Consider the following 17,486-nt stretch of genomic DNA (forward strand, 5'->3'; position numbering starts at 1 on the left):
ACGTTTGTGACATGTGACAACAATGTAAGCTGTAAAGTGAAGCGACAAATTGCATCCACGAATCGGATTTTCTACGGATTACGTAGCCAATTGAAGTCCCGTAGTTTGCAAATTTGCACAAAACTGACCCTCTACAGAACACTAATCTTCCCGCTGGCCCTGTAGGAACATGAATCATGGACGCTAAAGAAAGCTGATCGACTAGTGCTTGAGCTTTTCGAGTGTAAAATTCTGCAATCAGTACTTAGTGGCAAAATGGAAAACGGAGTGTGACGCAGACGCATGAACCACGGGCCGTATCAAGTATACAAATGTGCTGATATAGTGATGTTAGTACTATGTGACAGGCTACGGTGGGCTGGGCATGTGACCAGAATGCTCGACGAAAGAGTAGCCGCAACTTTTTTCAGCAGAGAACCTGGAAGAGGCCGTAAACTTCGGGGCAGACCCCGCACCCAATGGATGTGCGCTGTCTGTGACGAAGCACGGTTAGCTGGTGTTCGGGTGGTTTGGAGAACGGCAGCCCAAGACCGACAGTACTGGAGGACCGTAATTCGTTCGGCGCAGGATCGATGGCAGACCGTCGCCAATAAAGTAAAATAAGTAAGTACCTATTGTAGAATAAACGTGCTAGGAAAAAATTGTTAACAACGTCCAAATCCCACGTTACCCTACTGCGCGGGGTAAAATCCCACAGCAGCTGCAGCAGAAAATAAAAATCGACTTGTATCAAATAAATAGACGACACGCAGGATTTCATTTTTGAACCCAGAAGGCCAAAATCAGGTTATTTTTATATATATAATTTTATGTTATTAATATAATTGATAATTAATACTCAGCTCAAATATTTACTAACATATACGCGTAGCTATAACGTTAATTATCGATCGAATGATAGAGATAAATCCATTTATTTTTAAGAGTGATATATTGTACCACCTTCCCCTAAATTCCTCTGTTTGCTCCAGTTGAGGAAGAAATCCAGTCGGTAACAAAGAATTTCAAAAAGAAATTTTTGCTCCACTTTTCTTCTTTTATAAAAGTGTACAGGACATAATGCTTACGAAGCTCTAGTGAATTTCCGTTAATTTTTATTGCAGTAAATACTGCTTTTGCTTACAAATTTACATAATGGCTTTAAATTAAGTATCACTATCGGTATGATTACGATTTCCAATTATCGTTTACCCCATTCACCGGATTCAACAATAGATTGCACCGTGGACAACAACCGAGATACGTTCGTCAACGGGTTGATTCCGGTAAAAGTGTACAAAGGTATAGGCATAAGCAAATTGAAACTCACACTTCGACGATTTTTAACTACCCATCATTCCAAGTCGATTCAGACCTTATAAAAGTCAGGCGGAAGGTACAACTTCCGCTACGTGGTACAACGAACCTAAGCCAGTATTGACAGTTTTTTTCTGAATGAATTCTTCTGCTGCTCACTATGATGATCCTCACTACCCTGATTGGACTGATCATTTGCAGCGACAATGTACAATAGATTAGCAATTAAAAATCACATAGTCTTCTGCGAATTAGGGAAACGGTTTCGTTTTACGAAATATCTTTGAAAATATGGCGGAATTTCGCAAAAAGATTTCAACTGACGCAGCTACCACGAACCCATTTTTAGTAGCAAAAATGCAAAGAACGTTATCTGCTTGCTACTAACGAAGTTTTGCTTTGGACAGTGCAAATTTGACTAATACTGTGAACGAACACTCAAACTTACACTTAAACTAAGACTTACTTAGAAAATAGATATATTCAGAGTTAGGTTTCATAAAATCCGCGTATTTCGAGCGAGTCACCTGAAAAACTCATAAAATTACATAAAAACCTGCGTGTCTTCTATTGGTTCGATATTAGAGGTAGTAGAAGCTTAGATAAAAGTTGAATAACTTTACTAAGGATTGTCTACAGTGTGTACGATGCAGTATATAACCATAAATCTTCCTCATAAAATCAGTTCATTCACAAATATTTGTGTTAAACACTTGTAAAAAAGAATGTCCATTTTAAAATCACTCCGTGCATAGTAAAATCGAATATAAAAAAGCAAAGTATCGTACGTTTTTGCGTAAGTCATTTTTCACCACTCCTTAGTCGTTATATGATGCAACACCTTTCCTTTTTTTTCTTTTGCAATCATGCCACATCAATCTAACTCACGATAGGTACTAAACGGCGACAGACCATCGTATCGTTTCGTAACAACAGCACACTTTGCATATGCCTATCTTCACACGTCTCTCCCAGTTTCTTCTACAATTGGCTGATGGTCATCTAGCGCTTTTTGTGTTGCAAAATTTTGCTAATTGTTTGTACTGTTTGAATCCGAGATAGAGTGGTGGACAGTGTGCTACTTGGATACATCGAACATGTGGTCACATTTGAGAATTTATTTTAGACTCCATTTTTAAAACAATAGCTTGTAACGGTTTTGCTAAATATTACATTTATCATTTCATTATTTTTCTTGCAAAAATTTTTCAATCTAGTATGAATGAAACAAAATATCTCAGTGGCTACAAAATGCTGAAACAGCAGCTTCCTACATACTTTTACAGAACCGCCTTTGCAAACTTGTTACCGTCCAGAAAAGCCAACCATCACACACATCAGTTCCGTGTGTGCTGCTAGCCCTCCTCTGGGTCGGTGAAATGGTACCTCCATTTCCACGTTTAGCACAGCACATATTTGCACATATTGTGCCAGGCTGTGTGCCGCCCGTGTACTTTTGAACTTCGATAGCCACCGACGACGGTGCAATAACGAATGGATCTTTCCTTAAGAAAAAAAAATAAATCCGATACACGCCAGCTTTTCTCACATAAAACCTGAGTTATGGCTAAAACATTCCGAGCTGGAAAGAGGTGGTCGGTTTACCCACCCTGCCGGGCGCTATCAATTACAGCCAATGCGTTGACTTTTCAATATCCTCTCCGGCCGAACAGCAACGATGCGACGACGATTGTCGGATGACTTCATGCTTCAGCTTTAGCTTTACCAAACTCTCATTAACAGAAATGAAATAGATTTCCTTTGCGGCATTGCAAAAATCAGATCGCATCGGACTGGATAAACCAGTTTCATTGCCATTTGATAGCCCGACTGCGTTGTTTATTGAGGTGAAGTCCGACGTTGGATGCGAACAAGTGTATCGTGTTAGGTTTTAACGTGCTGCCTGTTCCTGTATGACGTAGCCGATATCGCGCATCCGGTATGCATGTGGCTTTTAAAGGTTCGTTTGTAACAAAAATACCGTATAATAACCTTTTTCGAGTCGTTATAACTTTTTGGAGTTTTTATTATGTAAGAAGATATGCTGTTTGTCAATAGTTTAATTCTATTTTGGTAAATTTCGTCGCCTTATTTTCTGGAATACCATGGTTTTCATTCTCATTTTACATAATCTGTCTTGTGAAAAAGGTACGCACATAGAAAAAGCAAAGCCATGTGTATGAACATCCTTCAGAACTTGACCTTTCTTTATCAACAGACTTCGCAGCCGGTTATTAGAGTACAGGAAAATTACGGGGCCAGTGCAAAGATCCTATTAACTCTGTGGCGGCACTGCCCAGCCAAGATTCGAACATACGACGACTGGTTTGTTAGGCCAGCATCGTACCGAGAGCTAACTGGACGGGCAACAAGGTACGCACATAAGGTCTCCCCGAATTATGTTAAGTCAATATTAGATAACTTTTTGAATATTTGGGCCAAAAATCATCAGAAATTTCGAATCCGATCCTTTCTGATGTGAAAAGAATCCGTCGACTAGCGTGGACTAGCAGAAAAACATAATATTTCTTTGGAATGATTTCGAAAATCTTAACAAAGTATCGTATGCTCGGCACAGCACATAGAACGCAAATCTTCAAGTGGAAGGCCTCGCAACACTTCTGTGAAGATCTTGGTTCTCCTTGAAGCCAAAACTTGAGGCCGTTACTCAGAAAAATTAATATGAGTAACTATGTATGTTTTCCAACACGATTACGACGCGAAACACATTTGGAAGACTACGAAATGTTATTTCCAATCGAAAAAGATGAAAATGCTCGAGTAATCTCCTGAGTCTTAAGATCTCAAGCGCTTTGAACATCGGGAAATACTGGAGAAAAGCTTCCTATGCATTCACGGAGAAATAGGTTTTAGGCAGCATATTTTTGTCATATTTACTGCAACCTGTTTATAACTAAAATCAGTGATAAATAGGTTACTATAACTTATTATGACGACGTGTGTTTCTTGGAGATTTCGTGCAGATATCTAAGCAATAAATGAATCAATAATGCCACGTTCAAAACGGTGCCAAAATGGTGTAAAAGAGATGCAAAAATAAACAAATATCGAACATTTCATAGTTATACAAAAATTATACAAGAAAATATAAAAACAATAAAAAATAACGTAATAATGAAATATAACTCAATAAGAAGATACAGAAACAAGAATCAAAAATTATCCAGAAATGACATAAAAATTATACAACAATATGTTTAGTTAATTTTTTGACTGAAAAATTAAATTTTCTAGATTATAAAAGCGCCAATTTGAATGTTACCTTACTAAAAATAACATAAAACTTCGTATTTTTATAACAAAAAAAAAAACCCGATTTAATCCACCTAGTGGTGAAAGGAACCTTTGTTATACGGTCTTACTTGGTATTTGAGATAGAAATCGACACGTTTTCGGAACATAATTCATCTATTGGTTAACGTTGCGTAATGCGTTGGTTTACATAAAATTTTTGAAAATTGAATAAGTTTACAAATTTTGAACAAAATAGGAACACTTTTAAATTTTGATAGATCCTTTTTTCATGTAATTGCTGAGTAAGGATAAGTAAGTTGTTATTAATTTGAGTAAGTGCAAATAAAAGTAAGTTGTAAGAGGAAATCTTATTCTTTAACATATACATTGCCTAGTAAAGGTCTAGTTTATAGGTTTTTGAACTATGCATAATTTCCTGTAATGCCATTCTATTTGATTCACATCAGTAGAGTTTTCTTGAATAATTTTAATCAATTTTTATTAACTTTCGGTTACTCACGCTGTTGTATTTTGTACAACATGTGTAGGTTTTTCAACGCCATATTGTTATAAAGTTACAAATCGTTGTTTAACTAACGAATATTCTTCAATAAACTTATTCTGAGCAAAATGTCATAATTATTCAATGCATTAATAATTTAAATTGTTTGAAAAATAGATCAGCATAAATCACAGAAAATCGCCATCACAGAAACGAAACAATCAGCATGCGAGGTGTACCGCAATTGACCCCAACTGGAATTTTCTCTCGTTTCTTCATATGAAAAAATGGTGTCTGTATGCAGCAAAACTAGCCAATGTAAAATGTTTAAAATGTATCCGTCTGCTGGTAGTCGAGTAATTCGTAGTCAAAATTAAGGTATTTTTTTATAATCAAAGTTCTACAGTTCCTAAACAAGCAAACATAGAGGTATACTATATTCAGCAAAGTTGTGTATTTTTATCATTTGTACAATTTTGTAATAGATGAAAAAGTCATACAACAATTACAAAAAGAGTAAAAATATAAAAACTGAGTTTACAAATTCATATACAATAAATAAGATTTTTCTATCTTAGCTGTAGAGATGGAAGGTTACTGTCTCTAGCAAAATTTCTTGTAATAATATGCTCTATAACTTTGCAGAGCACATCAATGTGTTATATTGACACTGAAGAAAAATATTTTTTTTTATTTCACTTTTAGGGGGATTAGTCAAAATTTAGATTCCACCAGACAATAGAGCTTTTAATTTCAAGAAACTATTCTAAAGGTTCGATAAACCTAAAACCAAGTTTTCCCAGTCAAACCTCTAGTGCGCACGTTTTCTTTGGTTTGGGGTTATAGTGCGCGCGAGTAACTGTGTTGCAAAAGTTGGCGCGAGTGTTCGAGGGTTAATATCTTTTGACCGGTACAACCAATTCTTATGAAATTTTGCATATATATTCGTAGTGTCAAAACCTCTCGTTTGATATTAAAATAATTGAAATTAGGTAAATTATCTTGGTTAAAATCATTATAGATTATTGTTAATTTTGGTGTGGTGTATACGGTTGCTCATAACTTTCAAATTAAACGTCCAATCAAAAAACCATTCAATAGTGATCTATTAGCATATATTATCTTTCAAATGAGACTAATAGCGCATAAATCGGTTTGGCCATCTCTAAGAAACAGGCGATAATTATTACCTTGTCAAAACAGGTTTTTTAAGCATAACTTTTAAACTACTTGTTTGTTTTCAATTAAAAATTTCTGAATAATTTAGCTTTAATAAGGGCTTTCATTTGATACTAAGATCGTTGAAATCGGTCATGTAGTTCTAGAGAAACCCGTGTCACGTATTTTTCACATTTTTGTTTATAACTTTTAAACGAAACGTCGTGTCACGAAGCAACTCAATAGTGATCTACTAGACAATAATACCTTTCAAACAAAAGTAATAGCAAACGATTCGGTTCAGCCATCTCTGAGAAACAGGCGATAGAAAAAATCATTACATACATACACACACACACACACACACACACAGACATTGCTCAAATCGTCGAACCCTATCGATTGGTATATGTGACTTGGCCCTCCGGGCCTCGGGTCAATTTCGTGTTTTTCGACCAATTTTTAAACCTTTGTTATAGTATAACAAAGGTAAAAACACAAAAACGGTACTAAAATGATACATGTCATCAAATTGATACAAAAAGGACAGAAATAATGTTAGAAAAAATGACAAAAAATGACAAATATGATACAAAAACTCCAAGCTGCTTTCAACATAGGGTTTATTTCTAATTCTCGTCGTAGTTAGTAAAGCCATTCTAATTTTCATCATTTGTTGGATGGATTTAATGAATACTCCAAAAGTTCTTGTGCTGATTTGACTAAAGCACACTTACCTCCGATCAGTAAACTTTAAAATCACTGAAAAGCGGGTATTAAAGCATATTATTGAAATTACGCAACCGACTTTATTGCTTAAATTCGTCGTACCGTTTTAAAATCCGTCCATCAAATTTTTTCATCGTCCGAACTAAAAATCACAACAATGTTTATGGAGCTAACGCGCATGGATTTGTGTAGGACGGCATGACAAATGTTATTCTGCAAAATTTCTGCAGGTCAGGCAAGCTGTAAAATAACGACAAAACGTTGCGTGAGTTATTTTCATTCATTCATTTACGGAAATTAAAGCGATTAGTCGACATTATCTTCAACGTCGCACGAAAAACCTTAGGAAATTTGGCTAATATGACTTATTTAATGATAAAAAGCATTTAAATAGATCTCAGCCCACTTTGATTGATCACGTATGATAGACAACAAACTAAAATATTAGGAAATTACTAGTTTTACATTGTGTGTCATAAAAATGCTGATATTTTCAATAATTTGTGTTGGATAGGACGGGAATAGGCAATTACGACGAAGCAGCAACATACCCTACGATATTGATTTAACAGGTTTATCGATTCGATTTCGATTATGGTCGAATCTCGGCTGGGAGAGACTGTTAGAGTCAATAAGATTCAAGCTCTGAAATTGTCCTGTACACTAAAACTAGACTGCGGAGTCAGTCGTAAAGAAAATCAGAAAATTTTGAAAATGGAATTTGAGTTGTTTTATGATACTAATTTCATATAGAAATCCTACAAAAATACCCCAGCAATTGAACAAAATTAACACACAAATAATACAATTGTAGAAATGTACAAAAATACACAGAAATAAAACAAAAAGGTACAGAAATAACGAAAAATAACACAAAAGCGTCAAAAAATTTGCAAAAAATGCAAATACACTCAAATCGCTTTTTAAGTGAAGTGTGCGTTCAGCGTAAATCAAAACTATGTAAATTAAAACCGCGTAATTTCCGAAATTCACATAAAAACACCGTAAATTCAGAATTTGCGTAAAAAATCGCGAGGATTTCAAAATATGCCTAAAAACTGTCGTATTTCACGCAGTTTTTTAAGCGCATATTGGAATTATCGCGAATTTGATTTACGCGGAACTACGAATCGCGTAAAAACGCGTAAATTCCTCAACTACGCGTAAAAATAAACGCGTAGAGTATATCCGCGTAAATTCCGAGAATTGAATAAATTCTAAAATTCATATAAAAAATACCGCCCGAATTGTGGTATTTGCGTAAAGATACTCGAACCGACTTTATTATATCATATAAATATGATACTAAAATGGCACAGTAATCATAAAAAAAGATACGAAAATAATATAAAATAGCACTCTTTTATGTTAAGAGATACAAAAATAATACAAATTCTGTATGAAAATTACAAAAATGAAAATAATTACAAAAGGACACCAAAATGGTCCATAAATAATAGACATGGAAGGATTTCATATTTTCCATATTCAAACCGAACAAGAAATTTAATTTTCAGCCAAATCCAAACACGAAATTTAATTTTATGTCGAATCCGAACGCGCCCTAAGCTCGGTATTAATCGCAATTTTCAAACATTTGACACAGACTTCTGTAATTTCTATGAAACTTGTCCCACGATCCAAATTTTATCAGTATTTTTTTCGCATCTATTATCTTTATCATGAATTTAATTGGATGGGGAAAAACTTTTTTGAGGTTGTATCCCAAATAACAATTTTAAGTATTATTACGATCCTCTAGTGGTTTTCATAACCATTTTCAATTATGAGCTCGGAACTTGACCGCTATAAACTGCCTTCTGACCAATGGGGACCACTCTTCGGAGGTCTTTATAACCTCTTTATCAAGAATCAAGTTATAAGCTGAGGTAGTCATATCAAACGCTGCAGAAAGAAAGGTGTAAAACATACAGCTTGCTCTGGTAAAAAGTTAATCAGTCCACCAGCTTTGTTAACTTGAGAATACATCCGTGAACAGAAAAGTTAGAGTTTTACTATCAGATCATTATGATCGATTTGGCTTTTAGCGACCATAATGAAATATCCCATAGAATAATTAATAAATTTTTAGCAGTTTCCGTTGGTTTACAACATATGCGCATTAAATTTTATCGTGCATATTGATCTAATAGGTGGATAAAATCCACACGTCATTGAAATTTTGCAATTTTTGAAAACTGGTTGTTTTAATGAAATAAATACTAATAAATACTTTCTATGTATTCAGCCAATCTTAATTTCTAGCAAAACCATTTTAGTTGATTCCTGTGACATGGAAACCGATTGATAATATCTTTCTTTATGCAACACACTTTACTTTGATGAATTTTTGTTTGCGAGCTAAACTCAAATACTAGAATATGACCTTGTATAAAAATGATTTCGGTGTTGAACTCTAATATTCTTCATAATTTGGGTTGGGTATCCGGCTTTTGCAATCTCAAAGTAATGTCAAAAAAATGGTTTTGGGGATAACTTATGGGGTTCGTTCTGAGCATATTCTGGTACTGTAATCTTAGAAATTTCCATGACCTAAGATACTGTAAGGTACTGATTAAAGCGAGAATAAAAGGGAAGTCGTCTCGTCCGTCAGCAGTTTTCTCTCAAAAACTGCTCTACAAATGTCTCTTCGTTTAGCCAGAATGTTCATATCTGGCAAACGGTAGTGTTAAATTTCTATTCGCCTGTGCATTGATATAGGAATAATAATCTTCGAAAGCCATTTGAGTGTCCAAAAGTACACCTAAATTTCTGACTATTGTTACTCTGTTTCTTTAGATATAGTGTCCCTCCATTGGATTGGATTTTTTTACGTGAAAATGAGATTACAGCGCGCTTAGCGATTTCGAACACACCAATCCTGGAAACCGTTAAGATGTCGCTATATGTAGCTCGATGCAACCTGCCGTCGAGCGTACCACAATGTAAAGTTCGTAATCCTTCTGATGGAATCACATAGAAGGCGTTGTTAAAAATTAATGCAAATAGTAATGGTCCCAGGTTACTCCCTTGTGACACGTCCGAGTAGTGGGTGAAACCTTATGATTCATGGTTTCTATTTTTACAAATAAGAAGGGGACCAACAAGATACAAAGCACTAAAACGGTCAGTTATTGCTAATAGTATAGAGCGGTCTATAGACCACTAATTATTGCAGCATTTAAGTCTGTGCAGACGGCATTCACTTGGGCTCCTGTTGCCATAAACCTAAACACGGTGTTCAAAATACCGTTATTAAAAAATAAAATAGGCCATTTAAACGGAAAATGCCAGTTGGTTTGTCTTGCCATCCAACACCTCTGAGCCAATTCTTAAAAAAATCGATCGACGAATTTTTGAATTACGCCCTTTTGAAGTTTTAAATGGCAGATTGCTCATATAAAGTAAATAAAAATCTTCAATGACACTTCCAAAATGAACATAAATCACAGTCGGTATTGATTTTTTAAACAACATATGCCCATTGCCGATCATTTTAGGTGTTTTACGCTGTATTGAGACTAACCGGAAATGTTACGGATTAAGTTATCGCTGTGGGAAATAGCCAGTATCGAACATGAACAAATACTTATCATGCGATATCTCAAATTACGCCCGACTTTAAAAACTAGAACACTGACAATCAGATCAACTACCTAGCACCACGTTAGTTATATCTGGACAAGTTCCGGGGACTTCCGGGAACACCCAGACAAGTGGCCAATCTTGTTCATGAACAAAAACCTATCGTGCGATGCCTTAAATGGCACTAGAATTTAATAGCTAGGTCAAGGGAAACCAAATCTGATGTCTAGGGTTAGATTTGGTCATATCTGGACAACTTTGCACACGGTTTTTTCATTGTTTCCAAATGTTACAAATTTATTCAGTATGTTCAACACACATTCTCGTAAAAGACTGTTTAACGCTAAAACGCATATGTAATGCAAATTGTTGGACATGAGTAAAATTTTTCTATATAAAATTCATTGTCTGTGGCTTCTAAATATAGCCTGAAGAATGCGAAAAATGAATGTACGTAATTTTAACGCATCTAGCATGAAAATGAAGTGAAAACTCAAACAATGTAATTACCGAAAAGTTGTAAATTTTTTTTCTGTCGATTATGTGTCTCTTTTAGTAGGTTTTGGCGTGGAAAATTATATCTTATGTGTGAAAAGCAAGAGTAGTTGAACTGGTTGAACAAATTTAGTTGCCCAACTTCGGAAAACTAAAATTTTTGAAAATATTTGCAATGCCCTAAATAATATTGTCATATCATGACAGTTTGAAAACAGAATCGAAAAACACTTGATGTTTAAGGGTATTCAAAATAACTCTAAGTTAAGGCAATGCTGTATCAATACAGCAAAATTGTGGTGCCCCACCTTTGCCAACCAAAAATTCTGACCAGAATTAGAATAGAATGACACACGTGGAAGGTAATTGCATCAATAAATTTTATAGCCAGACGATATTTGCGCTACTTTCAAACATTAGTATTAATAAATGATTCATTCAAAGCACAACAGCTACTTCAAACATATCTGCTTTGCATAACGTGCATCGACTCCAAAAGGGTCGACCTTGAACCCACTAATAACACCTTATCAACGTTGCTACTGCAGCAGCAGCAGCAGTAACAGTAGCAGCACTAGAGGCACACGCAAAGCACGGCAGCAAAAAACCCCTGTCGATACGACCTTCAAATAACACAGCCTCGAATTTTGATCGTCAGCATACGCCTCTTCAAACCGGTTCCGTCGTCACAGACAAAGAGTCATATTTTGCCCTGATGGATACACATAGCTAGGCATGTCTTTTTCCTACTCGGCAGCAATTAACAAACCGCATTGCTTCGAGCCCACGTAATTTGGAATCAGCGTACCGACGACGACGGACAGACGGCAACGACGATGGTTGGTTGCCTGCCGGTCGGGTTAATGGCGTCAGGCGCAATCCCGAAGGTTTTTTTTCGCTCTCCCTCCTAACGTAATAGCATTTATAGAAGCACCCACCGAGATCACACCACACGAAAAAGGAACTATGGCCATTGAGTATGACATTCAAAACCTTGCTCGCTGGTACAACCGGTTCTGGCCGAACAGGAACAGTCAGCGAAGTGCGAAACACTTTGTTCTAGACTCTACTCTGCTAGCGTTCGAGTTCTAAAAGGTCCACATTGCGCAATATAACACGTTTTTTTTTGGACCCAAGTTCAAGCTGTATACAGCAATGCTCTCAGTGCTATGAGCATTTCCTCCCCCGCCTACACTACGCTGCTTGTACTTACCGTTTCGATGGGCATCGTGTTACAACTTTTGAGGGGAAGTTTGTACCGGAGGGCGCCCTCCTGATTCCGGTACTCGGTGAGGCAAGTTGAGTTTTTCGCCAATCCTTTCGGATACACCATCCCGCTGAATTGGCCGTTGAGGTTAGCGGGTGCATCCTTGATCGTGATCAGCATAGAACCCGATAGACATTGTATCCGAACTGTAGGTTCTTTGGTAAATATCGTGGCAGATCCTAGCGAAAGAGAGAAAGGAAAAAGAAACATACACACACATCAGTTTGGTTACGCCTTTCGTTTTACCGACCGGTCCTATTAAAGCAGTTTAGATCTTTGCCGCCAGTGCAATGAACTGCCGCTTGTGGCCAGCCAGTAGTTGGGGTAGGGAAATACAAGCTGAGCACACCAACTGCAGAAGATTAAATGACGAGTTGCCCAGAAAGTCCGCGGCAATGGCTTCGGTTATTTCTCATTTTTCTTCCTGGTCGTGTAACATCGACTTTGAACGGAATGTGGCTGCCCACTGATAGGACGAGTGCTCGTGATCACATAAATCTTTCACGGAGCAATAGATCTTGATTTCACATGATTGGTTCTTCCTAGCCAGAACCCGCGCGTCGTGTCATGAAAATACACGGTCCATGACCCTGTCGGAAGCGTAAATTTTTCAAGATATGAACTACTTTTACATGAAATGAACGTGAGTAAAAAATGCAGTAAAAAATGATAAAAATTTTACGGTTTATGGTGGGCGAATGACCACTCAGCACAGTTATACGAATGTAGCTGGTAATTGACTTGAACCATTAGATTCTTTGCGGTGGAGAACAACATTAGGGAGAAGCATTTCTTTTTCATTGCGATGCGTCCCCTTTCATCATTCACAGGGTTACAAAACGAGTTTATTGTGGCTTGATAATGTTTGGTCTGTGGTGTTGTTACCAGATTTCTGTAATTGTTTCAGAGTGTTTACTCTTCATGGTATGATTAGCAGCAATTTATTTACGGGTGAAAGAACGTTTGTCCTTCCAACAAAACAATCATATAAGATTAAAATCTACTTTTAAAATAGAATTCTACTGTTGGTTTATTATACCTAACAGTTCAGTTAAACATTTTTACCACCTGTACAAGCAGACGAACAGTGAACAAGATCTTAATGTTCTCAATTAAATAAATTATTTAGATAGTGGTAACTGGTGTGGGATCCCAGTGCAAACTATATTTGAAATTAGACACTAAATTAGACTTTATTTTAGAATAGAAGATGGATATAAGTTTGAACTTGGATTTGGACTTGAACTTCAAATTGAACTTTAATTTGCACTTCAAATTGGTTTAAAATTGGACTAAAACTTTGCGCCAATTTAGACTGGAAGCCTAACTAGGTAACCAATAAGCATTAACAATGCTATCTGAAATTAAATAAAAAAGCAAACTTTTCCAATTAAATTCTACTATTTATATTTATTCGCGACAGATACGTATTTCGCCTACGATTTGCAGAGTGTCCTGAGTTCCTGAGTGTCTGTTTTTTCAGTGCCTAGTTCGAAAATAGACAATGATGAAGCCTTCTTTTTTATTTAATTTCAGATTTCGTATTCTACCAAGACGCTCCAAAAACTTCAAATACCAATGCTATATAAATGCAATACAATAAGCGGCTGCGGCTGAAGATATTGAATAGAATGTTCGATGCCAATTTAGGACAGCTACGCTGTCAAACACCGCTTAGTTGGTTTCGAGGTACGATTGTGGTCCAACAAGCCAGTCGTCGTATTTTCGAATCTCGGCTAGGCGGTGCTACTAGATAGAGTCCGTAGGATTTTTGCACTAGCCCCGTAACTGTCCTGTACTCTAATAGCCGACTGCGAAGTCTGTCGATAAAGAATTGTCAAGTCTTGGAAAGAACGTTTAATCCCCCGGCTTTGCTTGACTTTTGATGCGGTCAAAAAGCTGATATACTGCAACGCGCAGTAAAAAACGCTAGATATGCGAACAACCAATTGATTTACTGTTAATCGCAGATGGGATATTTCACTTGAAATTAGTCACAAATTAAACATTTTTGGGTAGTCTCTTATCCTGCAACTCCTATCTCCACCTCCTCCCAGCGATGTCAGATCTACGGATTTTTGTGCATGCTTAAATTTGAGACCCTTCAATTTTCTCAATTTCTGTGAGCTTCAAACAAAGAATACTTCATATATAATCTTCATATTATGTACATGTTTAGACTGGATAGTTTCTCTGATCTCGAGTTAAAGAGTGGGTACCAAATTTAAGCATGCACAAAAATCCATAGATCTGACATCGCTGCCTCATCCTGGTCCTGAAGACTCGGTAGCGTGACCCTAGTAAAACAACCTACCTAAACCAATTACGGAAATTCAAGCGAACACGGATCGGAATATTCGGCATCGACCTAGGTGACATAACAAGAACGACGAATAGAACCGTGGTACTTAGAAGTGCAGATCGCTAAATTTCGCAGGTGTCGACCGGGTGTAGCTCTACTGGAATACTTTCGCAAAGGAGAGAACGTTTGGAAGACCTGCGCTGCGGCGGAAAGGTCCAGCTTGAACAGAGCGGAGGCCCTATCAACGAACTGGGTACGAGTTTTGTAGTATTGGGCAGAATGCAGAATCGCGAGATAGATTTGAAGACGATCAACGAGAGAATGTATCTTTTGAGGAACAAGAGCCGTTTCTTCAATTCAACGCACACTGACCGCACGAAGGTAGACCCGACGATTAGAAGGAAGCGTTCTTCGCGAGGCTGAAGGTAGTACGCGACAGGCTGCTCGCCACGGGACATCAAGATTGTCATTGGTGATATGAACTGGATGAATACTGGATGAGGCACTGCCTTCTTCCGAGCAGTTAGGAGTTTCAAACATCAAGGGCGGTTAGGACAGAATACGCCTAGCTATCGGTGAGGCTGCTATCGCACTACGACACTGGGTGAAAAGCCCCGGAGCATACGAAATAATTGGTTTGATGAAGAATTCCAACAAGAAAATGGAAAATTGGAAAAGATATCTGAGCATTGCCACTACGGAGAACTTGGCCAAATATCGTGGTTTGTCCTATCTACAAAAAGGGTGATCGGCTCGACTGCTGCAACTATCGTGGCAACACGCTGATAAACGGCCGCCTACAAAGTACTCTTCCGGATCCTATTACGCCTTCTGTCACCGATAGCACATGGTTTCGTAGGGAATTACCAGGCAGGTTTCGTGGGGGGACCAAATTTTTACCTTCCGACAGATCTTGCAAAAATGTCGGGAGTACAACGTGTCCACGCATCACGTCTTTATTGATTTCAAAGCAGCATACGATACAGTTGATCGAGACCAGCTATGGCAGATAATGCAAGAACACGATTTTCCGAATAAATTGGCGCGACAGACCAGAGCTATCATTAGATTAAGTAATGTGTTTTGTGTGCATCTCGGGGACACTCTCGAGCTTCTTTGAGACGCCGCGAGGAATGGCACAAGGGGACGGCTTATTCCGCATGCTGTTCAACATCACTCTTGATGGCATGATCCGACGAGTAGGCATTGAGACGAGACCAGAGATACGATTTTTACCAAGCGTAGCCGACTCCTAGGCTTCGCAAATAACTTTGATATCATAGCCAGGAGCTTTGCGACGGCAGAGATATTCTATGCCTGACTGAAAGCAGAATCGAGTGGGTCGGGAACCATTGACGGTGACGAACTACTTAGAAGTAGTAGATGAGTTCATGTATTTGAGGAGATAGTAAGGAGATCCAGCGAGACATTCAAGCTGGAAATCGAACCTAATCTGGACATGTTTGGGGGACCCCTGGAAACGACCAGTTTCGAACATGAACGAAAACTCATCATACGATATCTTAAATCACACTAAAATTTTAAAAATAGATTCATGTAACCCAATTTGAGTACCTAGAACCACAATGGCCAATTCCGGACATGGTTTTACTACCAAACTTATACCACATTATGTTATTGACTTCCCTAGGGGTTCCCGGAGTCCCCCAAACATGTCCAGATATGACCAAATCTGACCAGATATGGCTTGGGCTTTAAGGTGTCGCACGATAAGTTTTTTTCATTCACGATACTGGACACTTGTCTGGGTATTCGCGGAAGTCCCCGTAACTTCTCCAGATATAACCAACGAGGTGCTAAGTAGTAAATCTGACTGCGATTGATCTAGTTTTTAAAATCTGGCGTAATGTGAGGTGTCGCATGATAAGTTTTTGTTCATGTTCGATACAGGCCATTTCCCACAGCGATAACTTAATCCGGAACATTTCCGGTTGGTCGCAACACAGCGTTAAACTCCTGAAATAGTCGCCAATGGGCATATGTTGCATAAAAAGTCAATACCGACTGTGCTTTACGTCCATTTTGTAAGCGTCATTGAAGATTTTTATTTACTTTATATGAGCAATTTGCCCTTTAAAACTTCAAAAGGGCGTAACTCAAAAATTCGTTGAACGATTTTTTTTTATTTGGCTCAGAGGTGTAGGATGGCGATACAAACCAATTGGCATTTGCCGTTTAAATGGCCTATTTTATTTTTTAATAATGGTATATTGAACACCGTGAAATATTTATGGGTTTTATTTATTCCATGCCATGTATTTATGGGTTATATTTATTCCATGCCATGTGACCGAGAAAAAGTTCAAACATGTAATCGACGTTCACAGATTTGAACCAAATTTCGCCAGATTGTTCGTTATCGGCCAGGAAGTAAAAATCCTCGATTTCGAATTTCCTCGATTAATGGGAGAACCTCCATTTTTAAGAAAAATACCCGTTTTTGTGAAAACCTCTTTTTTTGCATGTATCTCCGAAAGTATCTCCGAAAGACACTATTTTCACATTTTTAAAGGAAATCGCCCAAGGAATTCGAAAAAGATTTTTCGTTATTTTTGAGCACCAGTGCAGCCAAATATTTTTAAACTCAATTTGAAAACTAAATTTACATTTTTCTCCCAATGAAGACAATTTTATCTCAAAACTTTCAACTTCATCGAATTTCACAGATTTTTTTACATGAGATCACTCATCGCCCCGAGATATTCTTTGCCGATCCCGAGATACAGCGTTTTAAAGCAAGCAATTCCCCATTTTTTTATGTAAAACTAAGAGCAAAATAACTTTTTTTGAAGCAGTAATTCTCTACGCAATGTAAAAATGCTTTAGCATATCGGAAAAGCATTTATACAGTAGGCATGAAAAACTTAAAGAACTTT

General features: G+C 37.4%; 1 protein-coding gene across 3 annotated transcripts in view; it reads right to left on the reverse strand.

The window, feature by feature from the left end:
- LOC128738123 (cuticlin-3) overlaps positions 1-17,486 on the reverse strand; it is a 143,081-nt gene that overhangs the window by 43,762 nt on the left and 81,833 nt on the right. For all 3 annotated transcript variants that reach the window (XM_053832994.1, XM_053832992.1, XM_053832995.1), the window contains one exon: positions 12,234-12,466. In XM_053832994.1, the coding sequence (XP_053688969.1) occupies positions 12,234-12,466 (233 nt within the window). The remainder of the gene's footprint in view (positions 1-12,233; positions 12,467-17,486) is intronic.

The sequence above is a fragment of the Sabethes cyaneus genome, chromosome 2 (genome assembly GCF_943734655.1).
Source record: "Sabethes cyaneus chromosome 2, idSabCyanKW18_F2, whole genome shotgun sequence".
In the NCBI taxonomy this organism is placed as follows: Eukaryota; Metazoa; Arthropoda; class Insecta; order Diptera; family Culicidae; genus Sabethes; species Sabethes cyaneus.